The sequence below is a fragment of the Lacerta agilis genome, chromosome 4 (assembly GCF_009819535.1).
Source record: "Lacerta agilis isolate rLacAgi1 chromosome 4, rLacAgi1.pri, whole genome shotgun sequence".
Taxonomy (NCBI): Eukaryota; Metazoa; Chordata; class Lepidosauria; order Squamata; family Lacertidae; genus Lacerta; species Lacerta agilis.
The window spans coordinates 15011526-15038930 of NC_046315.1; the positions used below are offsets into that span (position 1 = coordinate 15011526).

The 27405-nt window shown below is 44.4% G+C and overlaps 1 protein-coding gene across 9 annotated transcripts in view; it reads left to right on the plus strand.

The window, feature by feature from the left end:
* Positions 1-27405, plus strand: part of FAT3 (FAT atypical cadherin 3) — a 443200-nt gene that overhangs the window by 395695 nt on the left and 20100 nt on the right. For all 9 annotated transcript variants that reach the window (XM_033146109.1, XM_033146108.1, XM_033146110.1 and 6 more), the window contains 6 exons: positions 1273-1410; positions 6033-6176; positions 7949-8146; positions 9255-10053; positions 19700-19834; positions 20526-20683. In XM_033146109.1, coding sequence (XP_033002000.1) covers positions 1273-1410; positions 6033-6176; positions 7949-8146; positions 9255-10053; positions 19700-19834; positions 20526-20683 — 1572 coding nt within the window. The remainder of the gene's footprint in view (positions 1-1272; positions 1411-6032; positions 6177-7948; positions 8147-9254; positions 10054-19699; positions 19835-20525; positions 20684-27405) is intronic.

Below are 27405 nucleotides of genomic sequence, written 5' to 3' on the forward strand. Positions count from 1 at the left end.
GTGCATTACTTTTTCCATTTGGGTTATAAATACTTCAGAGCCGTGACTGTCACAATCTGGGTAAAGACCTGGTTTGCCTATATCGTTCTCTCCATAACTGGAGACATGGCTCCATTATTACTACAAAAATGGAGTAAACCAAAATGTATTTACTGGTCTTCTGCTGATATATTTTAAATGGGTTTCCAGCCTCTTTCCAGCCTCTAGTCATATCTGGTCACCACCCTCTAGCCCACTGATGCAAAATACAAACCTCACTTTCAGTGCTTTCTAAAGGACCAGCCTTTAGTTTTTCATAATTCGTTCCAGTCATTTGCATCCTGCCTTCTGTTGGAACATCAGAGTTGTGAGTACTAACATTAAGAAAAACGAATTATGCAGCTAAAACCAATGATTGCAAAAGATAGATAAAACAAAATAGAAAATTCTTTCCAGTAGCACCTTAGAGACCAACTGAGTTTGTTCTTGGTATGAGCTTTCGTGTGCATGCACACGAAAGCTCATACCAAGAACAAACTCAGTTGGTCTCTAAGGTGCTACTGGAAAGAATTTTCTATTTTGTTTCGACTATGGCAGACCAGCACGGCTACCCACCTGTAAAAGATAGATAGATATAGATACACACACACACACACACACACACACACAAGAGAAACAGCACAGGTTTCTGATTTAGACTGCAATCTTATGTCCGTTTGCCTGGGGGTGTGCCTCATTTAATTCAGTGGGGCTTACTTTTGAATGTGTGTGAAAATGCACTATTAAAATAGAAGGAATCAGATCTTTACAAAAGAATAACAGTATAAGTGTTGGTATAAGTATGAAAGGAGTACCTTTCATACAAATTTTCCAGTCTCTTTGCACATCTCATTCCCAGGCCTGTCTGGGCCTCCCACAAGATCTGACACATCATTTCCCTCTGTGCTTCAGTCTAAGTCTGCAGAGCTTTGTGACCTGACTGCTCCGGTTCCATGCCCCGGAACTGTCAAGCACCTAACAAAAATGTTCTTGTTGAGCATTAATAGCAAGGAGCAGCAGCGTTATACTCCCTAAGATTTGCACAGAACATACATAGATTTCATCCCTTTTGTAGTAGCGCTGAAGTCTCATGCTGAGGAAATACAAGCCATTTTATATGCATTTGAACGGTGTCATTTAATAAAGTGTGTAAGCATGTGTATCTAGTGAAACATTGTGCCATGGAATTTGTTTATGCATGAATCCGTATTTCTCACTTTCGTTTCTTCCTCCCCACCCCGCTCCTTCCTAAAGCTGATAGCTGAAGACCTTGACAGTCCTCCCAATGGGCAGATCCATTTTTCCATAATCAATGGAGATCGGAACAATGAGTTTTCAATTGATCCTAGCTTGGGACTTATAAAGGTTAAGAAGAGATTGGACCGAGAAAGGGTAAGGCCACCTCAGGTTCATTGCTTTTCCACTTCTTTGGAAACATAATATTTTCGCATGCTATCTTTGCTTATGACTACAGTCATCAGTGTTTAAATGTACCTCTTGCAGCAGTATAATTATCACAAGAAAATACTCCAGAATTTATATATCTTGTGTTCGATCAGCCCCAATGTACCAATGCCTTTTTAAAGCATTTAGCAAATTTTCCAACGGTGTTTGAAAACTCAAGGGTTCACAGATTTTCAGAAGAAGAAACAGTGGTTGATATAAGAGATCCTGGGGAAAGGCCACTTCACATGCAGGAAGTCCTTGATTTAACCCATGGTATCTCCAGGGAGGGCTGGGAATCTGCCACATCTGAAACCCTGGGGAGCTGCTTCCAGTCAGTGTAGACAGTACTGAGCTAGATGGACCAATGGTCTGTCTTGATACAAGGCAACTTTCTTTGTAACTCTAAGGCGGAGATGACCAACATATTGCCCTCAAGACGTCCATCAGCCATAGCTAGCTTGGTCAGAGGTCAGGAATGGAGATTATCTGTAGACCTGTGTTTCACAAACATGGATCTCCAGCTGTTTTTGGACTACAGCTCCCATTATCCCTAGCTAGCCGGACCAGTGGTCAGGGGTGGTGGGAACTGTAGTTCAAAAACAGCTGGAGACCCAAGTTTGGGAAACACTGCTGGAGACCAACAACTTCTGGAGGGCACTATATTGTCTACCCCTGCTCTAAGAGCTGCAGTTTCTAAGATCGCAAGAAGAGTGCCACTCTGTGTGGCATTCCCAAACTACAAATTCCAGGGGTCTTCAGCTCCTGTTAGCTTTTCCTGTGGGAAGATAAGCCTACAGGGTTAGCTGACAGCAGAATGGATGTACAAACACAATAATAATCAGGGGCACTGAGACCCTGGGGATAATAGAAGCCAGTGTTGCCAGTAGGATTTACAGCTCCCAGAACAGATAGGAATAAATGAGTTTGGCCTCTGGTCTCCGAAGCGAATGAAAGAAGCGACGCTCTGTCCTGTCCTGGTGCAGAGAGCAAGTTGGGTCAGGAGTTGCAGAACCAAGGAGAGCTCTGAGGGAAGGTCATATGCTGGAGAAGTGCAGCTTGCCAGCACACAAACATCCCTCTCCATTTCATGACTGACTTCACATCAGTAAAAAGAATGCCCAAACTGTCTAAAGGACAGTTATACAATTCCGTGTATAATCAATATACATGCCGTGCAGCCATGCCAAAACTCAGCCCAATTCAATGGGCTCATATTAAACACCAGTGTGAACCTGGTCTGGAATTAGACCGGGATTCCAGTTTCGGCATGGCAGCATGACTCGGAGGCCAAGTATCTGAAAGACCACCTCCATCCCTTGGGATCAGCACCCTCTTGGTAGCTCTGCCACCCTCAGAAGTGGGGGAATCGTGGCCTGGGAGAGGGATTTCTCTGTGGCAGCCCCTAAAATGTGGAAACCCCCTCCCCACAAGGTTACATCTAGCACCTTCATTATATAGCTTCCTTCCTATGCTGAAGGCATACCACTTTGCCCCAGCTTTTGATTATTAGGAGTGGGACCCACCTCTTCTGTCTTGTTTAATCTGCGTTGGGCTGCTTTTGTTTGGAATTGTGTTACTGGATTTTTTTTATAATTCTGTATGAACTGTTTTGCTTGTTTTTCATAGCTTGATTATACTTGATTACACTGTTAGAACAGGGAACGGTGGGTAAAATATATTACAAATACATACATATATCACCAGCAATGGAACAGTCCATTCCACCATCTCAGTCTTCTGCATGTGTCTAGACTAGGGGTCTTTGGAATGCACAAACACTTTTCCCTCAAAGAAACCACATATTCTCTATCGCAGTGTGCCGTGCAGATAATTTATTTTTTTTAAGTGACACTGCTTTATTAATTGTGGAAAACAGAAGTAAATCCTGCTTGGTCTTTCCTAGCAGGCAAGGTAATGTCAGAGATACTAAATTCTGCAAGCAAACAGGTTTTTTTTTTTTTAATAAAATAAAATAAAAACCTCCACTTGGAAAATAATTCTGTTTGCCTCAAGGCTGCTTAATGCAAAAGAAAACATCCTGCCCGTATTAACATGTCAGCTGGATAAAGCTGTCAATATTTGGAATCACCATTGCAGATAGTTTGCCAGCGGAATGCAGGAGAAGCAGAGGGTGTGTGGATTTATTGCCATCTGTAGACCGTAGGAAAAAATAATCTTGAGAAAGAAGTAGCCGTACTGGAGTTTTGCTGGATCAGGTGGGAGTTCAGCAAACACTGAATCCCATGGACAGGTCCCATTGCTCTGAGTGGAACCTGCAAAAGTTGCAATTCCTAATCACACCTAAATTCCAAATTGCATATTACAGGGAGATGCCCAAGTGCTGCCAACTCACATCATATTTCCCAGGTTATATACAATAACAGGGGAAAGTGACATCAGCACTTGAGCGGTAGACTCGTAATCTGGGGAACCGGGTTCACGTCTCCGCTCCTCCACATGCAGCTGCTGGGTGACCTTGGGCTAGTCACGCTTCTTTGAAGTCTCTCAGCCCCACTCACCCCACAGAGTGTTTGTTGTGGGGGAGGAAGGGAAAGGAGAATGTTAGCCGCTTTGAGACTCCTTCGGGTGGTGATAAAGCGGGATATCAAATCCAAACTCTTCCTCTTCTTCTTCTTCTTCTTCTTCTTCTTCTTCTTCTTCTTCTTCTTCTTCAGCAAGCAATTCTACTATCACCCCACCACTCCGCTTCTCTGACACGGTGTTGGTGGGGGGGGGGGGAGAGAACCTTCTCCAGGCTAAGGGACATATTCCATTCTGGCCAACCTTCTGAGGAACCCCTCCAAGAGGTGGGCGGGGCCAGAGGCAAAACTGGGCAGGGCAACTAACACATTTACACAGCCCTCTCTGTCCTCCATCCAGGCAAGCTCGGGCATTAACAGAGTTTAAGGATACATTCCAGCCGGATGAAACCTCTTAGGACATTAAGCAGTCCCAGTGAAGGGTGTGGCCTAGCCCAAGGGACTGATAGAGAAGCCTGGGGGGCCCACAACTGGCCCTCCCCTCACAGAATAGCATTGGGGTGGTTCTCCTTAGTGTATAGTTCATTGAAGCTAATGGGGTTTAGCTTTCAAATAAATACAGATAGTATAATACTGCGCCTTTGACTATCTCTTGATTGCAACCTCTCAGCTTCTTCTTGTTAAAACAAAACAAAAAATATATGAGGGCGTCTACAAAATGTGACTTTCCCTGGCATTCTGCAGTCCCAGAGAGGGCCTTGCACTTTTCCTGTATATATGACTGGTAAGAACCCAAGAATGCAAGTTCCAGTTTCACAAGCGCCTTTTAGTGGTGTGATGCCGGGAACTAGTGCTTGACTGCTGCTGCTCACAAGATTGGGCTCAAGGCTTCAGCTTTTAACCAAAGGGGCACTCAGGCTGGTAGCTATGCTGGATGTGGTTTTAGCAACGCCTTTTGAAACCAATTCCTGTGCCCAAGTTTATTTCTGATGCTTATGAAGCTTAAAATTGCTTCCTGTGCACAACTTATAGTTAAATTTATAATGGCTGGTACTGGATTTCTTATGCAAGGAGCTGTATTGTTTATTTTTTTTAAGTGTCCCATTATCTGCAGCTTTTTATCATCTGGTGCAGTAATTTTGATGCCACAGAGCCATTATGGTTATGGATTGCCTTATTTTAAAAAGCAGAATCTGAGATGCACTGCAGCAATAAACATGGAAACACAGATATATACTGTAAAGGCCAGAGAATGTAATGAGGCCTTGTGTTAGAATACATAGTGTGAGATAAAAGTTTCTAAGGTACTCATGAATCAGCATAAGGTGGTAGCATGGACTGTACCACTTCAGTTTTCTGGTTGGGTGTGTGATTCTTAATACTCAACCCCACAGGGCAGAGGGGTGGGCAATCCTCATATGTAGAGTTCATTTTTTATGTATTTATGTATGTATGTATGTATGTATGTATGTATGTATGTATTACATTGACTATTTGAGGACTGTGCACTATCCAATCAACAGCTGTTTTGGCACTGGGTTGTTTTAAAAATAAATAAATAAATAAATAAAATCTGCATGATCTTCCTGTGAATATGGCCCAAAACAGGAATGAGCATGTTGTTGTCACAGCGCCACGCTGCCAGTCCATTTTGGGTATATGAAAATTTGCATGCCAGTTCAGAGTGAGGACAACGTTTCTCCTTAACACAGCAATATTTTTTTACAACCTTCCCCAAATTACTGAAAGAGCGAATGTTTTTCTCAACTGACAAAAGCTTTAGAGAGACGCTCTCCCTTTTCTGAATAAGCCAACTCCACACTGTGCTGGTTATCTGCTTCCCTGGAGGTGCTGCTGCTGCTGCTGTTGTTGTTGTTGTTTTACACAGAGGACCAATCAAGACAGGTGAATTTGCCACCTGGCTCCTGAAATGGCACAGTCTCTATTCTGTCACCGCAAAATTCCACCCATCCATTGCTACCTCGTTCTGTTCCACAAACAAACCTATGCAGATAGTAGAAAATCTGAAGTGGAATTTGGAAGGCTTTCCAAGCTGATTTAAAGATGTAACTTCCCCCCCCCCCCCAGGTTTCTGGATACTCATTAGTCATACAGGCAAGAGACAGTGGGACTCCTCCTTTGTCGGCGTCTGTGACGGTCAACGTTGACATTTCTGATGTGAACGATAACAGCCCTGTATTTACACCTGCCAACTATACAGCTGTGATTCAAGTAAGTTTGGTCCTGAACATCAGAAAGAAAATCTCCAGTCCTAATCTGATGCTTTAGGTACGATTTAAGTGGCTTATCAGCACTGAATTATCTCTTCTGCCCCTACCCCCAGGAAAGGATCAGAACGTTATTCCTTAGCTCTGTAACAGGTCTTGTGTTTGCAGTGATAAGGAAACATCTGGATCCTTTGCAGCATTTTATGACCGATTTGCATAAGTAGCAGTTTAGTAGCTGGAGGCCCACGTACACCTAGGAGCACCTCCATGTAAGTCCCTGTGATAGAGTTGGGGAACCTGTGGCCTCCATACACTGTTGGACTCCCAATTCTCATCAGCCCCATGTGCAGTGATAAGAGCTCATTGGCATTGGAGTTCAGTAGCATCTGGAGCACCACAGGTGCCCCACCCCTGGCATGGGAAGTGAAGGATGTGACCCAGGGAAGGCTTGGTCTTCCTAGTCAGCAACAAACCACACTTTCAGAAACCAAAACCACAACTGTTCTTCGAAATTCACACTTCTCTTCACATTGCCTTGCATTGCATTGCAGTTCTCCAGCCTAGTAATGCACACAGAAATGTGCATATTAGCAGAAAGTGTTCTATTTTTGCTGTTCTTCTTCTTCCCGACCCACCTGGCTAGGATATAAAAATGCATTATATTAGGGGAAATATCTTTGCAAAAGTCTGTAACTGCTGGTGATTTTTTTTAAAAAAAAGCATTATAATTGGGATAATTGCTTAGCAAAAATCTGTATATTTGGCAAAATTGCACACAAACCTGTATATTGCAAAACTACAAACTGATGCAGAAATGTGAATGAAGAACCAAAGGCTGAAGAAATCTTACAAACTGAGGGAAATGGATATTGACAGAGTCACCCATCCCTGTTTGTGAGTCAGAAGTGCTGTTTCAGCACTTCCAATTTTCACAGTTGTGTTTGGCAAACCGTACTTTGCTCCTGTTTGGCTTGCATTCGTACAGCAACACACAGCTGAATGATGAAAGAGAAATAAGTGCATGCCTGCATCTTGAAGTTGCTTGCTCTGTTATCCACATTCACACATATGCTTCCAGCAAGAGTAGTTTTCTCCAGCGGTACTTCTGTAGTGTCTGCACTGCCTACCCAGTTTACACCCCACATGGATCTGTTGTGTGGACAGTACAGATACAGTACAAATTACTTTGTCGTTGCAGTTTACAGAGTCTAAAGAAAGTAACAGCCAACAGAGGCCTAAAATCAAAAGTGGTGCTCCCTCCTCCTTTTTGGGTGATAAAATATCACTGACAATTCACTCTCCTTTAATTCACCCCAGAATATGTTATCCTTAGTGTAGGTGTGACTACATCCCTAATTAACAATTATCTATCTTGCTGTGAATTGGGAGTGGGCAATATGTGGTTTGTCGGATGTTGCTGAACTCTCAGGTCCTACCAACCCCTGGCTAAAATGGCCAGTGGTCAAGGATAATGGGAGTTGTAGTTCAACAACACCTAGCAGTTCAAAGGTTGCCCACCCCTGCTCCATATAGACATCAGAACAATCCCATCAGTTCTGACCATAATACAAATAAGCAAGCCTAACAGGCGTTTTGCTACAACTTGCTCTCATGCAGACTTGAACACCAGAATCAAAGTAGGAGATTTACAGACAAACAAAAAAACCCTCATAAAAAACCCCACATTCATATGCATTCTATGCAGCAGGCAAAAATGTATCGAGATGTATAATTAAGACCCTTTTCTTAACATATACACTGTGTGTATGCACAAAGGAGAATAAACCAGTGGGAACAAGCATTCTGCAGCTGGTGGTGACAGACAAAGACTCTCTGCACAATGGACCCCCTTTCACCTTTTCCATCTTGACGGGTAATGAAGGCGAAGAGTTTGCATTGGACCAGCAAGGCATCTTACGATCTGCAGTCGTCTTCAAGTACAGGGAAGCAACTGAATATGTGCTCTGCATTCAGGTACTGCTCTCTTCGTACACAAAAGCGTTGGAAAATAGTTCTCATGGCAAACTGTCGTCCTCCCATTAAGGCCTGTGTGCCATCTTTCTGATTTCACCCCCTTATACCGTGCACAAAATTGTGCGTTTTATTACCCACTTTAAATTCTGTAGAGATGGCTAATTAACCAGATACCTTACAAAACCGTTCACATGAAATGGAATTTGGGAGCTGGTTAACATTAATGATGCAGGATTTTAATTGTTGTTGTTGTCACACATGTAGGCAAAGTCGCTGTTTTACTGTGTAAGCAGGAAGGACCAGAACTCTGCTGCCAAAAAGAGCATGGATTTTGCAAATGTTCCCTGATCTAATTTCATAAAAGGGACAGAGATCACGCAGGCTGTAAGGCCTCTGTGTATACATCCTGTTTTGCAATTTGCATATGCAGTGTACAAGTAGCTCTGCCCATTTGGGAAGATGGTAATCCAGGTAATCTATACAAATATAGTAAGGGGCCAGGGGAACTGTCCACTTGCTACCCTCCAACCCAAACTATTGATGGGAAGATGAATTTCTCCCAGGTTCCAGTTCCAACAATTCAGGAAGAGTCATAACACAATCCTAAGTGTGAAATGCAGGTACTCATAATTAATTCCTACTGAGTTCGCTGAGTCTCACTTCCTAGTAAGCGTATTTAGGATTGTAGCCTTGGGTCAAGTTTTAAAGCTAATGTGCACTGCACAAGAAACACTGATAGACCAACCTGATAGAGAAACTTGGCAGATTTACCTGTGCATGTGTGAAAAAAATAGGAAATTCTTTCCAGTAGCACCTTAGAGACCAACTGAGTTTGTTCTTGGTATGAGCTTTTGTGTGCATGCACACTTCTTCAGATACTGAAGAAGTCGGTCTGCCATAGTTGGACTATGGCAGACCAACACGGCTACCCACCTGTAACTGTGCATGTGTGTTTCTTTATTATTTTAAAACTGTTTATTTGGGATCAGAGTTTGTACTGCAAAAACTCTGAAGTTCTTCCAGAAAAACGGAGTGCTCGGATCTTCACCGACCATTATTTGAAGTAACGGTGTGTTTTGTTTTGCAATTTTGTCATGCATCAAATTAGGCAAAGGATTCTGGAAAGCCTCAGCAGCTTTCCCACACCTATATCCAAATCCGGGTCATCGAAGAAAGTATCCACAAGCCAACAGCCATCCCTCTGGAGATTTTTATCGTCACCATGGAAGACGACTTCCCAGGAGGCGTCATTGGGAAGATACATGCGACGGACCAAGACATGTACGACACCCTCACGTACGGCCTGAAGTCTGAGCAGAAAAGTTTGTTCAAGGTCAACAACCACGATGGGAAAATCATCGCCCTTGGTGGGTTGGATAGTGGGAAGTACATCCTGAATGTATCTGTCAGCGACGGGAGGTTCCAGGTGCCCATGGACGTGACGGTCCATGTGGAGCAGCTGATGCAGGAAATGCTGCAGAACACGGTCACCATCCGTTTCGAGAACGTCTCCCCCGAGGATTTTGTGGGGCTCCATATGCACGGGTTCAGGCGCACCCTGCGCAACGCCGTGCTCACCCAGAAGCAAGACAGCTTGCACATCATCAGTATTCAGCCCGTGGCGGGCACCAACCAGCTCGACATGCTGTTTGCGGTTCAGATGCACACGGGAGGCTTCTATAAGCCTGCCTACTTGATTCAGAAGCTCACCAATGCAAGGCGACACTTGGAAAATGTGATCCGCGTCTCAGCTATACTGGAGAAGAATTGCTCCGGATTGGATTGTCAGGAGCAGCACTGCGAGCAAAGCCTGTCTATTGATTCCCATTCCCTGATGACCTACAGCACAGCACGGATTAGTTTTGTGTGTCCCCGATTCTTCCGAAATGTACGCTGCTCTTGTAATGGTGAGTGGTCTCTCCTGCCCCCTCTTTTCTGCCTCCACCAATCCCATTCCTCCCCGTCCTTACATTGGAGCATAGTTTTTATTTCTCTAACACCAGCCAGTTCAATTCAGTTAGTTTAAAAAGAGCTTTTGGAAAATGTACAGCTGAGAATTGATTTCTCACGCTCAGCAGGAATGGCTGGCGTTTATTGATGTCAAATGAGAGCTGGTGAACTTTGACCCCCTTGGAACAAAGCTGTCCAAAGTTTCCAGGGGCAGTCCAGTCAAAGGGATCCGTAAACCTTGTGCCACGAAGAAAGGTTATAGGACTTTCCAGCCAAATCTGTGGGGGCATGAAGGGTGGCTGTGTAAGAACAGCCCCAGACTGTATTCAGTATTTTCAAATAGAAGGTGACATTTGACCCAAGTGATAAAGTTAAGAGGGGCTTGTCTCATTCCCTTTTTTTGCTGGAGTATTGAAAACCAAAAAAAATCATTTCATTAAGTAATTGGTAGCAAAGGAGGGTTCTTGACCTTCTTTTTCAGCCCGTGCTCAATGCCCCCCCCCCCAACAAAGCACCTTGTGAGAATGTGATCTGAAACTCTTGTACCATTCTTGAAGCGGGTGCAGTTATCATTGCAATGGAATACTGCACATTTGCTTTCTGTTAAAATTAGGCACCATTTACATACGTGTCACAGTTTTGGGATGCTGCTTTTTTTTAATAGAATTGACATTTTGACTCTGGGGAGTGAGCATCACAGGGGGGAGAGGCTTGGAAACATACCCACAAAAAATGACTCATTCATCTGCAGGAAAATGTTGCTAGCTTGGTGGGGTCTGGCAGAGAAGGGACCAAGAGCTCTGTCTCCCCTCCAGTAATTCGCTGTATTTCTGTGCTGGGCATGGAGAAGAGAGCTTCTCTCCTCCGACAGCCCACTCAATTTCCATGCTGGACACAGCGGAAGGATGGAGTGCTGCTTCCCAACCACACTTGTGAATACTAGTGGCTGCGAATCACAACTGGAGAGAGCGTCGTTGCACTCAGATCTTGTTTGTGGGCTTCCCATAGGCATGTGGTTGGCAGGATGCTGGACTAGGTGGGCTTTGGGTACCTTGCTCACTCACCTGAATGGAATTCCATGCACTCACCAACATGCAATTTTTTTATTCCCCTATGGTTACCAGGTGAGTGTATAAATCCAAGGCTATAGGTCTGATAAATAAATGGCCAGCTTGCAGCTCAAGAAAGCTGGAGCAGAAGCAAGGCTTGCACATTCTTGAAATTTGTATTTTACTAGGAATGCTATTCTCACTGGCAGATGCCATGGTTATTCACTATTTATTCAGGCCAGCTGTGCAGCAGTTTTACCTAGTTTACCTTGATTAGCAAACTGAGTTATCAAAACACTGCGTAGTCCGAAAGACAGGAAAGCAAGGGTTTGGGCATCTCCAGGGGTTTGGAACTTGGATTCAGGTTGGATAGCATCCAGATACGTAGGTGGTTCAGTCCAAATCTTTAGGCTACAATCCATAAAGTTTAATTTTTAAGTCTTCTGAATTAATCCCACCTACTGTAATGAAATTTTTCAGAAGCATGTTTACCCAGCCAGATGCCTCAGTGAGACTGAATCCAGTGCTTTTGTTTCCCCTCCCTGGTAATGCTCATAAGGTAGGGATTTCTTTTTCTTTTTTTAATAAATTTTAATTAAATTTCCAACAATAAATTTTCAACAATATAACACAAACAAACAAACAAACACTACACACTATAACAAAAATTATACAAAAAAACAAAATACAAAAAACCAATAAAAATACCAAAAATAACAACAAAAAACAACAAAAAACAACTGTAATAACTATAATCGATCTGTTCCTTAACATTGTTAGCTGACTTCCTCACGTCCTCTCCTTCTGCGTTCACTGTATAACATCGTTAGTAATTTCTTAACATTATATGATCATCAATCACACCTAAACTTATTCTAAATCTAATTTCCTTATCAAACTTCTATCTTATTTAGGGTTTTCTCCTACATCCACAGAAGTAAACAAAATGTGACTTAAAATGTGTTCATCTAACCAGAGGCAATTAAATCCTGCAGATCTTGCACATCATTGCTGTTGGTTATACAGGTATTCCCTTTCAATCAGTGATTAATGGTGAATTAATAAAATTCTCCTCCATGTCCGATACCTAGTTCCCCCCACCCCACTTATGGGCATGCCTCATACCCAGGCAGCCCATGTAGTATTGTCTAGTTATGGTATTGTTTAATGTTGCTCTCCAGATGTCATTGGACTTTCAGGTCCCATCATCTCTGATCATGCTGACTGAAGCTATTGCAAGTTAGAGTCCCAACAGAACTGGGACACAGGCTCCCCAACCTCTGCTTTAGAGACTTACAGTTGTGGTGGTTAAGAGTTTTCTTCTCCCACCAACAATTCTGAGAGCCATAGTTAGAAGGGAGTATTCATGGAGGTGGAAACTAAGGAGTCAGTAATGTGACATTGATGTAACCGTTCAGGAACTTTGCTGACACCGTAACACAGTATACAATATAGTTTAAATACCAGTTGTCACAAGTCAGTATTAGCATTGACAGAATGTCACTCTAAAGTGTGACAGCAGTTAGTTTTCCTGTCTGGAAAATAAAATATAAGATGCAACCGGGGCTAGGGCAGGGGGAAAGCAGTGCTTTGGGTTTTCTAGTCTTATTTTCCAGCTTGACACTCTGAAAGAAGCAATCAGTAGCTTGAACCTTACACTCCACTACAACTCCAGTAATCTAATAATAAGCATCCAGTTTTGAAAAGTGATTGGTGTTCCTGTTCCTGCTGGTAGGCTGTGTCTGCCCATGACATAATAGCCAAATCTGTTAATGATAATATTTAGCAGAAGGCACTTCCTAGGTGTTCAGAGCACTTTGTATAGACTGCCTTAGTAATCCTCACAACAGCCCAGCAGCATGGATCAGTAGTATTGGGTTTCTCCATCTTATCGTCACTGTGAATATTCGGGGCTGAGCTGAGATTCCGTGCAGGGTTTACAGCTCACCCCACTGTATTGCACCAGCTCTGACATAGCATGTCGTGCAAATAACAGTTGACGTACTGAGCCAGGAGCGACCTACCTTTGGGTGATGTAGCAGCCACACCAGTTTTGGCACCATGTAGATGCTGCCATCATGATAATAGCATTTGCTTACACATCAGTATGTATTTAATCCACGATGGTGAACGGATTCTGCACTGCCCAGTTGAGTGTTAATGCATATCCATGTAAATCCAGGAAAATGGATCCATGGAGTCATCACTGTGTTCCCAGACAGCCATTTCCTTACTAGCAAAGGTGACATTTTCCAGAGTCGCTCCAGTTCTAGCTAGATTTCATGGTCCTGCAGCAATGACATGTTTTGACCCCAGTTTATTTGCGCTTTGCTATTTTAACAGCATCTTTCTTTGTTTTTAGTGTGTAGTGCATATCAACCTTTTCTATACCGCTTTGTTACGTTTGCCTTGTGTCCAGTTTCTTCCATTTTCACAGTTCCAGATCATGTACCTGCGTGGAAAGCAATCTATACCATGTGTTTTGCTTTGTGCATCCATATGATCGTATTTGTAATGGTAGCCAGCACCCAATCCATGTCAAACTGATAAAAAACTACACATCTTTCCGCAGACATCTGAAGGCAGCCCTGTATCGGGAAGTTCTTAATGTTTGACATTTTGCTGTGTTTTTGTTATGTTGGAAGACACTCAGAGTGGCTGGGGCAACCCAGTCAAATGGGTGGGGTATAAGTAATAAATGATGATTATGATGGATCATTCAGATGAACCACTTGGTTGTTCAGTTGGTGGTGACCATAGTGAACACCACCATGGAAAAGATGTCAAAAAGACAACACCTGAATCTGCAAGTATTGTCAGGATTGAACACTGACTCTGGTATTTTGCCATGGCAGCCTTAGATGGAAAGGAAGTCCATCTTCCCATTCCAGCTCATTGTAGCAGCTCAAAGATTTTAGAGAAAACATTTGCAACCTGCATATATTCCCATTTGATATTTGAATTTAATTTAATTTTCCGAACACATAAAAATACGCACAGCAATCAAACCTGAGTATGTGTAGACTGGTGGATAAACTTAAAAGCATAGCACAATAAATAAAATAAATGAGTTAAATCTGGGCCCTATTATGCCAGACCCTAACCCTACTAAAAAAGATTCCATCCCGACAAATAAAATCATTGAGTGACAGCCAGCCAAGTCCTACTCAGAGCAGACCTACTGATGTCAGTGGGTCTACTCTGAGTAGGACCACTCATTAGATATCACTCATATTCTTTTATCCCAGGTTAACATCACAGTAGACCTTGGCGTAGCTTAAGCTGAGAAATAGTGACTTGCCTACTGGGGTGTGATGAGTTCTGTAGCCACACAGGAATTTGACCCTCTCACCTCTCCAATCCAAGATGAGGTTGAATCTACCCAGTGCACTACACTTGCTCTCCAACTAGTTGTCACATTTATTCATTTCTAAAATCAGATGGATCCATCCCATCATATTAAAGAGACTTGATACATCGGCTGACCCTCTACTTTAATATCTGTAGTCCAGAAGAACAGTCCTGTTCCTGTTCCTGCAGGGGAGTGTCATCTGTTTATTTTGGGGTTGCCTAGAGATTGTATATTTGTTGGTTCTAATTGCGGGAAGAAACAAAGAACAGCCGGGGGGGGGGGCGGAGAGGATATGCTGGACTTCAGAGCAGAGACTCAAGCCTGGGCTATAAATCCCCAAAGGTGGATAATGTCCTTGTGAGTGCTTTAGTGGCTTTTGGTCCCTGCCATTGTGAAATCACCCTGAAAATGCATGTTAGCCAGGAGCAAGGCAATAAGACAAGATTTGTAGCTGGGGGCCCTTATATCCACAAAAGGCAGACATAAAGAACCCTCTCCAGAGCTTCAATATTTTAAAAGTTTTGTGACAGCTATAAAATTCACCTACAGAAGCTCGAATAAAAAGTTGAAATGCCTGTAGTTTATCTGTCAGGACCGCTCTTACAGTTTGATGGGAACGCTGGCTTGCGCTGAATAGTGGCTTTGTGCAAGGACTAGGCAGCAGTGCCAGAGCTGAAGCAGCATCACAGTATTGGCAGAACGGGATGGAGCCATCCGATGTGGCCCCAGTTGCTTGGCAGAGAACACCTTTTGACGATTAAAAAATAAGAAAAGAAAAGAACCAGAAGAAGGACACGATAGCAGTATCGTGGCTCCTGGCATTTACACTTAGGTGCCCTTCTGCTTTTGCCACAGTGCTGCGGTCGTGGCATAGGCATGGGGTAACTGCTGATTTAATGAAACGCTAGTTCTGCGATCGCATCCTAGCATCAGCTTGTTGTGCGCAAGCTGGGACTAGCTTGCCGAAAAGGGCCGAAATGTATATTCAACCCAGCAGCAGGGCACACATTTTAGATGCAGATTTTATTTATTACATTCGTTCAGCACATTTTATAGCCCCTGCCAGTTTAGGGGAGGCCAATAAGCTGCCTAGCTAGGCTGGGTTGCTCTGCAGCATGGGTTCCCAAACTTGGGTCTGCAGCTGTTTTTGGAGTACAGTTCCTATCATTGCTGACCACTGGTCCTGATAGCTAGGAATGATGGGCGTCGCAGTCCAGAAATAGCTGGAGTGCCAAGTTTGGGAAATCCTGCTCTGCTGCCTACAAGACATCACAGCCCTGGGAACAGTTCTACCTTAGTGGCTCACCACTCATCCTAAAGTTCATGGTTCCAGCCCTGATAGCTCCTGACAATGGGTACGTCTGCCGCTGGGCAGCTGATAAATGGAGCTGTTTCGTGTCGACTCAGTTCAGCAACCTAAATGCCACTCGCTTCCTTGGAGAATTGGGAGGCTCATCACAAAAGCGTCGGAAAATAGCCACCTTGAGCATCTCAACCAACTACAGAAACCTTTTCAGTCACATGCCTTTGTGAAATGCCCATGTGCATCTCTGGCTGATTGAAGGTTTATGAACCATTTGTAGTTCAGCCAAAGCATCGGTGAGTTTCTTTGGGGTGTTTTTTTGGCTAGCGTGGAGGGTTGTGGTTCACTTGGGGTCTTGTTACTGTAGGATCTGAAGGCCTCTGCTATCACAGAGATTGCCTGAGACAGTTTGCCTGCGCACCTGTCAGTTTATATGAACCTTGTAGCTCAGGCCCACACACCTTGTGCCTCATCAAACAGAACACAGCCCATGAGCCGTGAGTGAAAGCCCAGCAAGTGTTTGACATCACACACCCACACGCTGCTGTTTGTGCTGCCTGCCTAGGCCCGGAATGCCCCGGCGCGTGACTGGTGAGCTGTGTTTGGCTTGCTGGGTCATGCAGGCTTGTCACATTAAATTATAAGCTTCTTCCCGCATGTCTCTGGGCTTCATGGGGAGTTTATTCTGCCTAGAGTGGGAATCAGCTGAAACATGGCAAAGATTGATTACAAGGCTGTGTATTGATTTTATTGCTTGGTGTCAGAGATTTCACCAGAGGTTAAAAGGTTGTGAAAACATGCGGCGCCTTGTTCCAAACTCTCAGCAGGGTTGTCTTCCAACAAGCTTATGTATATTCATGAGTCCTGCAGCTTTTTTGCCCAAGTGACTTGTCTATCTGTCAGCTGCGGAGAGGCTTGTTGAAAATTATCGCCTGACATGACATAAAATTTAATTGTGTTCTGAGGACAAATAACCTGTGCATACAGATCTCTGCGCAAATGCCTAGGCGATACATGGATACATTGAAAGAGCCAGTGGAATCGGATGGACAATTGGGAACTCCAGAAGATACTATTTCAACTGCTCTGCAATTTTTAGCAGAGCCTTATATCACTGCAGCCAAGTTATCCACGCATTTTAAAATACACATAAAAACAACAAAATAGTGAGCGTAAGGATTCCTCCAGCCCTGAAAGAAAAGCCATGATTTTTAACCATGTGCTGCTGGTGAAACAAGCAGGATGGATAGGAAGAAAAGAACATTGAAATGAGAATGTGAAATAACAGGATAAATGATTCCATGACGGCCGTGCTATGTGCCCAGTGGTGAAGGATGATGAGAGTTGTAGTCTAGAAACACCTGAATGGCCACAGGTTGCCTCCCCCTGTGCTGTAGACACAGGAGCAGGCTGGCAAGCCTACCTGCCACCGGCATCCCCTAAGCCAATATGGTCTCCTGAACTGGTGATATTTGGCCCCACAATGGCTAACTCTAAATGCAAAGAGGGGTGAAGATTAATATTATTTGGGACAATGGAAGGCGAGTATATACAGAGCTGTCAACCTTCCTTTTTTTTGCATTGGGAAATGGCCATAGCTGTCAACTTCCCCCTTTTTTTTGCAATGGGAAACGGCGCTGGAATAAGGGAATTTCCCGCAAAAAAGGGAAAGTTGGCAGCTATGAGTATATACTCAATGGGAGGAGACAGCATTATGGTCATTTTCCATTTCAGATTCATCCTCTGGCAGGACAGCTTGCTTGTCAAGGCTTTTTGTTGTTACGATGCAAACCTCCATAATGTGAAGGTGTCCAACACAGTGCTGTGAACTTAAGACCAAGCCTGGTATAAGATTTTCCATTGTGGCTCGTATATTCCCATATTGCGCTCAGCACTGTACATTGTTTGTAAGAATTTCCACGCATCGTTTTGCACGGCAGGGCCCTTTGAGCTGTTTTATTCCTTCAAGACCCAGCAAGCAAATATTTGACAAAGTGAGAGGAGCGCCTGGAAAGATTAAATTGACCGCAATGCACTGTAGATCAAGCACAGGCATTTACGGTCGCTGCCGTATTTGTAGGCAGGCTGTGTCCACTTAGAAACCTACAGTAATAATTTTTCTGTTTCCAGGAAAAGACCTACGATCCAAAGTAATTGGAGCTATGCCTCCAGCAACCCCATGCTTCCCTTGTGGTGAAGTGCGTTAGGGACTCACTGTCTGTGATAACTACAAGGAGTGTTTGCCCCCATACAAGTTCTCTGTGTCCTTTAAACACTGTAAATAAGACATGGGAGCCAAATAAATGAGATGGTCAGAGAATCCTGATTTGACTGAGACTAACAAAGATTGCTTTAATTGTAACAGGAAGGAGTTGCTCTTCCTGAATTTGTTTTAAGATTCCACACATGCACATACCATGTTTAGATATTATTGACAGATAAACAGACAGACAGACACATTTAACTGTGGGTCAAGCTACGATTAGAAGGAGCACTGAAGCCAAAAATTTGTAGGAGAACATACAGGTAATTGTTTTGAAAACAGAACTTTCAAGGTTCTACAATGCCCTCTGCACATACTTTTTTGTGCTGTTTTTCTTAGTTTACAGCCTTGAATGGTTCTGAGCCTTTTTCTCCTCAAAATTCCACATTCTTGCCAACCACATGGTATCAGTGATCACATAGCCAACATGTTGATATAATGCTTCCATCTAATCAATCATATTTGGCTTTGTAATAGTGCCCCATAGCTTCAGACCCAGCTGGATGGCAACACCAGTTCAGAGTGAGGGCAAGAAATAATTGCTGTCACTCAGAATTAGTGTTTTTTTGGGGGGGGGCACAATGCAGACACTTGCCCCTGGCAAAATCCTCTCTGAAAGGAGCCATATTTCTTGGGAGTCGAAAGTATTTGGGAAAAAAATGTCCTTGCATTTGGGCTCTGTTTTGGATAGAATGAGATTTGCAAGCTGTGTTTTCAGATGGCCATGATTAGCAAAAACACTGGTAAAAGCACAACACTGCATCATGGATGGTTCCAAAGAGGGAAGGATATAGAAATTCATCCAGAGGAGAGGAGGAAGGAGGGAAAAGTTGCTCACAAGGTTGAAGAAGTGGAGTATGTGATCCCAAAGGCATGCATCTCAGGGGTGCTCCAGTTGCAAGATTTCTTGCAAGAGTTGGATTAGCTAACATCCAAGGTCCTGTCTGTAGTAAGTGGGCCCTAAAACCCAGAATCCCACTCCTTAAAATAAAATCTGAACAAAATTGGTGAAGCAGTAAAAGAGTTTATTTAGTGCAATACGTTCTTGCAAGATCGGGTGTCCAAAGTAGGCACACCCCAGCTTTGGCAAAGCATAATCTTATATTCCCTATATCTGAAGTGCAGGTTCCCTCCCTTGTCTCCCCATTGGCTGGGTACTACAAGGTTTACAGCCTATCACGACCGCCTAATTTCCCTACTAACATTCCCGCCCCTGTTTACATCTCCCATCACTCTGACTTCAGCGCCCCTCTAGCCTTATTTAGTATTTCCCTTATTTGGTCTATGTTCCTATGCAGTCACTTGCTAAGCAAAGCAAAAATAACCACATCTTGACCACAATTTCTAAACATCTCCAGTTATGAGAAGTGAGTCGACTTAGACTGCAGGTGTCTGTCGATAACTGTTATAACCTCATTCTGGCCACGCAGAGTAAACCTTTCTAGTTATCGGATGCGAATCGATCTGAACTGCTAACGTCTGTCTAGCTTGTTGCATTTGTGGCTTATGTGAAAAAGCAGCATCCTCATTCCTCACACCATCTAACTCTTAAAATTCTGTAATTCCTCCAAAGAAGGTTTTTACTTTATGTGATGGATAACGTAGCAGTATCTGTTTTCTTCTTGATTTGCAACAGGAGGATTGTGTCCAGGCTCTAGTGATCCCTGCACAGAGAAACCCTGTCCTGGAGATATGCAATGTGTGGGCTATGAGATCAACCGGAGGCCATTCATCTGCCAGTGCCCTCCTGGAAAGCTTGGGGAGTGCTCAGGTACACGCTCTGTTCTGTCGCACCGTCAGGTATCACCCAAGCCATCTTGGTTATTCATTGTAGAAGTTCAATGCGGATGAAAAGAGGGTTGGGGCGGCACTGCTCTTTACTGCTTTTCCAAGCTGGTTCTTGAGGCAGCCAGACTTTGCAAATGCAGCGTTTTTCCTGGGGCTGATGGGAGTTTTAGTCCAAATCCATTTGGAGGGTGCCAGGTCGACAAAAGTCCATCAGAACACATGGCTGGTAGGCTGTATTTAGCTTGGCGGAACACAAGTTGTACAGGACTTCCCCCATGTACCACGAGCCACAATTGCGCTAAAAATTTTTTAAAAAATTATCTGGTTTGTTCACTACAAATAGACCTGATCACATTTTATGCATGGTAGTAATTCCTATCAAGAAACAACATTTCCCCCCTTATTAGTGAATTAATCTTCCTTAATGTAAGGTGCGTGTACAAGAGGGACAAGTTTTTAATCTGTCAGAAGATGGGCTCTTCTTTTTTTTTAAAAAAAAAGATACTCCCTTATCAGCCTTGTTAACCGTGCATCTTCCTTAATTAACTTTTTTTTCTCCTTTGGCAGGCGGTAGGATTATCTCCCAAGTCTTATTTCAAAATGTAAAAAGTGTGTGTGTGTATATATATATATAGTCTCTCTTTTTTGCCTCTTCTCCAAATGGTTTATTTCAGGACACACTTCCCTTAGCTTTGCTGGGAATAGTTACATCAAATACCGGGTTTCTGAAAATAGCAAGAAGGAGGAATTCAAGTTGGCGCTGCGTCTGCGGACTCTGCAAAGCAACGGGATTATAATGTACACCAGAGCAAATCCCTGTATAATTCTGAAGGTAATTAAAATAAGTTTATCTTTCCCCGCAGTTATTTTTCTTGATTATACGCTTCCCTCTCTTTGGGCTCCCACTGCTGGGAATGCTGCTCCCATTTTTAGCTGTGGATGCAGAAACTTCGGCGCTCTCGGGGCTTTTCTTTCTTTAGGATAATGAGGAATGAAACCGCAGCTTCAGCAGCAACGAGGGAACTGTCTCATTGTTTCTGATAGTCATGTTTCTGTTTGGGGGGAAAAATGCTTGTGGGGGTGTAATAGGCTGTAGCAAGCCCAGGCAACTTATTCCAGCAGTGCCTGTCAAAGCTGGCCTTAGTTACACAGGAAGCTATACCAACTCGCACCATCGGTCCACCTAGGTCAGTATTGTCCACACTGATTGGCAGCAGCTTTTCAAGGATTGACAGAAGACCTGGGGATTGAACCTGGGACCCTATACAAGGCGACCAGATACCCTACCACTGAGCTTACATCCCTTCCCCGAGGTTTGATCACCTATGGCAGCGGTTCCTAATTAGCTAAGCGCTGTGGACCCCCTGCTTTTCAAAAGCCAAGCCATGAACTTTTGAAAAGGTTTATCTCTGCTGTCGTTTTTGTTACGCAAATGGTGCCACCATACCCTCCGACATGTCCCAGCGCAAAAAAGGGGTGCATGTATTCTGGGCCCGCTCAAGAGTGAGTGATAAAAGCATAGAATTGGAAAGGACCCCCATGGATCATCTGGTCCAACTCCCTGCAATGCGCCCATATGCAGATCAAACCCATAACCTTGGCTTTATCAACACCATGCTCGAACTAACTGAGCTCACATGACCCATGTGAGAGCACAGCCCCCAAAAAACTGGATGTCCTGGACAGTGGACGGGAACCAGGCAGAGGGCCTTCTCAGAAGTGGTGCCCACGCTGTGGAACACCCATCAAATGTCAAGGAAATCAACAGCTGTTTAAGTTTTGGAAGACATCTGAAGGCAGCCTTGTACAGTCGTACCTTGGATCTCGAATGCCTTGTGGTTCCCGAACAAATCAGCTCCCGAACGATCGAAATACGAACGATTTTTGGAAGCCGAACGTCCAGCGCAGCTTCCGATTGGCTGCAGGAGCTTCCTGCGGCCAATCAGAAGCTGCGGTTTGGTTTTCGAACGTTTTGGAAGTCGAACATACTTCCAGAATGGATTCCATTTGACTTCCAAGGTACAACTGTATAGGGAAGCTTTTAAAGTTTGATGTATTGATGTGTTATTAATATTTTGTCAAGAGCCGCCCCCAGTGGCGGGCCCAACACAATCAGGTAGGTGGCATATACTGTATATTCTGGCATATAAGACTACTTTTTAATCCAAGAAAATGTTCTCAAAACTCGGGGGTTGTCTTATACGCCAGGTGGAGAATCTGTGGTCGAATATATCTCAAACTCTATATTTTAACCGGAAAAGTTGGGGGTCGTCTTATATGCCCAGTCGTCTTATACGCTGGAAAATACGGTAAATAATAAAATTATTGTTATTCCTGCTAAAATAATAACAACAATGGCATTGAGGAACTGCAAGGAGGTGGCTGCAAGGAAAAGAGCATTTCACTCCTTTTCGCTATTGAAGTCAGAATTCCCACCTCCCTTTTTACATGTGATCAGACCAGTCCCATATTCCTGCAGATGGATTAGTTGCAGTTAATTTAGTTCAGTGAAATGCCTCTCCCTTCTGCCCCAGTTTTTCTAACTAAAAAGCACAGTGAAGCAATTCTGAGAGCCCGTTTGCACAGAACTCTGTCCTCGCCGCCTTCAGAACTCTGGATCTGCATCCGACAGTGCAGGGCTTGCAGAACCTGTGTTTTCACGTGGGAGCCAGAATGCACACACACAAAGATCGCTCTATCCTTGCCATCAAAGCCACTTGGTAATGTATATGTGGCCTCGTTGAGTAAAATTCAATACTGAAAAGTGTGAGGCCGCCATACGTTACCCCCGTCATGGGTCGCCTGAAACTCCCATTGCTTCAGCTACAAGAAGCCTTGGACGTGATCCCAGGTGCAGCAGGAGCTGGAGAAAGTAATATTTTAATTAAACCTAACATTTCGCCCAAATGAACCTGAAATGCAATGCCGCTAACTAAATATTCCCCTGGATGGATGGGCAGGCACCATTTTGTATTCATGAGCTGTGACTGCAGATGGACTTTGCAAGTCTAGGGAGGTCCCAAAAGGACCATTTGATGGTTTCATTGCCTGTGTTGATATGCAGAAATGGATGACATCCAAGCACCTTATCCAGGCTAATATTCTAAAATGATATACGATGCCCATTCATCTTGCTATGCTTATTTGGGGAAGCCGTTCAAGCGTGCCAATTTGTATATCCCCTTAGTGGTTGCTTCATACTCTCCTGCTTGGTCAGGATAATGAGGTTTTATGTGGATGCACATCTAGGTATATCAGGGGAGGGGAACTTTCCCCAGCTTTCTGGTGCCCATATATCTGTAGTAGCTATTGCCCCAGCAGCTGCAGCCAGACACACCACCCCCTCCGTCTAGGCAGCCAAGACATATTACTACATTTCAAGGGCATATTCTAGTCAGGTTGAATCTCTAGAGGAAAGCAGGTGAGTGACGTGATGTCGTGTACTGGCTGGATGCAGAGGAGTGGTGGTGGGATGATGATGAGGGGTCAGAAGGAGAAGACTGGGATGAAGAGGTGTCAGAAGCTGAAGAGGTAACAGGGTTTAGTGAGCAGGAAGAGGCTGGGGCAGAGAGCAGTCCAGACTCAGAGGCAGAAGAGGCTGGAGAGGAGGAGGAGGAGGGCCAAGAGACAGATGAGTCAGGCTCTTGAAAAGCCAAGGTGTATCCCTCTCCTGCTTCAACAAGCTCCTCTCCCCCTGATCTCCAAGGACCAGAAGAGGTATGAAGAGGGAGGTGCAGAGACAGGCACCTCAGCATAGTCTCAGATTGCTTGGGAAGGACCCAGAGGAGGAAGAGGAGGCTTAGGCAACTGTGGGAAGGCAGGGACCTTCAGCCCCCACAGCAGCCTCATTGGGGCAAGTACTGCCATGAAGAGTTGCTGTGCTCACTAGGCCTGTGGGTTTCTTTTTTTAATAAAGAGTTAACTTCACTTACGCCGAGTGAGTTATTACTGACCTTCTGGCACCCAGGTATCCTGGGCAGAGTCTCAAGGGCCATATTTGGCCCCCAGGTTTGTGCTTCCCCACCCCTGGTGCGTATATAGAGCTAGCCCCACCTCTTAGCCCCCCCCCAAAAAAATATATGGACCCAGAACAGTGCAACAAACAGAAAGTGGGAATTCCTAAATATTTATTTGCAAGAGTAGTTGAGACAGCAAATAAGAGTTGGCATCAGCCAACAAGCATTGGAAGAATGGCAAAAAGGAGGGAGAATGCTGGTAGGTACAGCTGTCTCCAAGTAGCCTCTCAGAATTCTCCAGCCTATTCGTTTGGAGCGACCACTTCACAAAATTTATCCAGGAGAAGGAGGAGAAAATCTCAGGAGTGGGGCACTCCAATAGCAGCAACAGTAGCACAGCTTCTTCTTTTTTGTCCTCTGTGTTTGGGTGTTTGCTAGAATGGCTGCTGCAAATGGCAAGAGCAGTGATGGCAGCCCAGCTGCCATTTTGCAGTCCTTCACAATGCCCTGCAGCTGGCATCATCCCAGGTGCATTAGGGGAGCGGGGAAATAGCAGCCATCACAATAAACAAATATAAATGGTGGAGAATAGTAGGACAAAATTCATTTTCTAGTGAGGAAGTGAGGAGGGGAAAAAGGGATTTTCTCAGGAAAATGTCTCCTGAGGTATTCTGGCTCGGCTCTAGTGCATATCTTGCATGCAGGAAACCCCCAAGGCCAATTCTTAGCATTTCCCAGCTAAAATAAACCCTAGGTAGAAAGTATAGGCAAAGACCCCTGCCTAGGACCCCAGAGAGCCATTCCCAGATCAAACAGCCCTGGCCTGAGGTTGCTTGCACACTGGGCATTTAACGTGGAATACCCACACTTGGTTCACTCTCATTTTACACGGCAGCTGCAAAACATTGCCAGCATTTCTCTCTTGTGGCTTCCTTTTTCAGCTTTCATAATTTGACTTAGGAAAAAAAAGTGTTGAATTTTCCCCAGTTGTGCACAGCCCGCTGCTTTTCTGTCTGGCTATGACTTCCGTAGAATGTCCTAGCTATTTCCTTTTCTGTGGTCTGTCTCTCCTCCCTAGGATTCATTTTAACCATTACCTTTGCTGAAAGAATTGCACTGTCGTTGTCGTTGTTTTCCCCTACACCCATTTCCCACTAAATGGCAGGGGTGGTCAGGATTGGGAGGGTGGCATGGGGGAGGCAATATTCATCCCTTTCCCTGCATAGAGTGATCCCAAAGAAATCGACCAACTTGAATGGCTTTCAGGGAGGATTTGACAAATTCATGGAGGAAAAGGTTGTCAATGGCTATGGTGGTTGTGTTGCAGGTTGTGTTGCAGGCAGTTGGTGAGAACCACAGCAGCTGAATACCAGTTGCTGATAATCACTGCTATATTTGGGTCCTATTTAAAGACTTCCCCTAGGCATCTGGTTGGTCACTGTGAGAACAGGATGCTGGACTAGATAGGCTTTTGTTCTGATCTAGCCAAGCTCTTCTTACTCGCTTGCATTCTTAAATGGCTTTCTTGCAACTGTGGCCGGAGACAACAGCGGTGTTGAGAAGGGAATGATGCTGCTGTTGGCACCTGTGGTATGTGTGTTCCTTCCAACTCTTGTTTCTAATGAAACCTGCATTGCAACATTGCAAGGTTTGGTAGGAGCTTCAAAACTCTGCAAGCCTGCTTGAAGGGAGGCAACATCAGCATCACAGGAAACAGTGTCTCTCTCATACTGCCTTACTCTGCTCTTAAGGACCATAAACTGTCTCCAGGCTGCGAGTTGCATCAGCAGACAGCTATCCTGGCCAGGAACGGCGGTGTCCTCAGTGCTGCCGTCCACCCTTGAACCTGCCACAGGCTTTCCTCATTCTTCTTATTTATGAAGCACTTAAAAATTCTATTTTGTACTGCGCGAAGGATGAAATAGGCAGAATGGCTGCCAGAACGGTTTACAATCTAGCAGATGTGGCATAAAAGGGAAGGGATGGTAAGGGAAGAAGAGGACACGGAAACACAGAGGGTTCTGGTAGATTTGCATAATGGCCAGGTGGAAAGGCAGCTGACGTGCTTCTTTGCGTACAGGTTGCAATCTGTTACCTCGGCATTCAGCAAAGCCTCACGTCCCTCTTTGCCTGCTTGCTTTTGGGTTTGTCCTCGGCTGCCACCTGTGTGGGAGCATCACATATGTAGGTTCGACCTCATTTTTCCTCTCCTAAGACGGAATCTGAGGTCTGCTTGGAATGCTTATTGGGCAGGTGCTGCAAATTCTGTGATGGAGGAGAAAGGGCATGCCCACCCCTACTTCTGCCATGCTCTTGAGATATGCTCTTTGCACCCACAAAACCTTTTAGTCTCCTCCATACACACAGTACCCTTGGTCACAACGCGATGAGAGCAATTGCCCTTTTCTCCCTCGAAAAGTACATAGACCTGAAAGAGGAAGTTGGAAAAGCGACACTCTATCCCACTTCCTTTTTTCACCTCTATCTGCCCATCAAAGTCTCAGGTTAATTCTACTAGATCTGACCCATTGGGAAAGTGACATGCATGTGCATACACCTTTCCTTTTCATGTCTTTACAGTGGGGTGCTGAACCTGGAGTGGGTGGAGGTGAACTGACAGCACTCAGTCACAAATCCAAATGGGCCCATGAGCTTAAAAGGGTTGGCATACATGACACATTGCAAGCTGCTCCATACAAAATCCTAAACACACTGTCAAAAAAGGGAAGAAATGACAACAGAAACGGTACCACTGTGTACCATTTCTGTTGTCATTTCTTCCCTTTTTTGACAGTGTGTATGGGCTGCCATGAGGACCACGTTACTCATGTTATGCTATGCTATACCATGCCATGTTATGTTATGTTATATGTTATGTATGTGGTGGGAAGGTAGGAGGCATAGCTGGTCCTCTTCCACACAGATTGCAGCACTGGTCCAGTAAGTGTCCGAACTGGGCTTGTACATCTCTCTCTCTCTCTCTCTCTTTTTTATGTTACGACTACAGATGGGTTACAACTAGATATGTCACTGAATTACACCACACACGGAATGTCACCGAATTACACCACATGCACTGCAAACCCCCAAGAATTCTCTGGATCGGATTAAAATTCAAGCTGCAGAAGAATCCTTGGTTTATCATCACCCCACTCTCCAAGCTCAAACCCCCTAAAACAAAACTTTTGCAGAGCCAGGAGAAGGACTGCCTAGACCACCCTTGACCTTGCAAAAGCTGTCAGTTGAGGACAAGGGATCTAGGAGGAATATAGACCCATTTCCCAACTTGTGAAGTGGGACGGGACGTGTGGGACCGGGACAGCTAAGGTTGTTTCTCAGCCAGTCCATGGGTGGCTTGTGCATTACTAGTCACAAGCCATTTGGTTGGGTCATTTTTAGAACGTTTGTCAGCTGCTGCTTCCCACTGTCATCGCAATATTGCAGTCTATTTACAATGTAATGTCATGTTCTGTAAACGGGCAGAGGCCAGCTCTGGTTATTCTGGTTATTAGCAGAGTGAGAAGAAGCAATAGGAGTGACTGAGAGGGACACTAGGAGGTTGCAGCAGAAGCAGGAGGAAGACTGGAAGCAAGCAAAA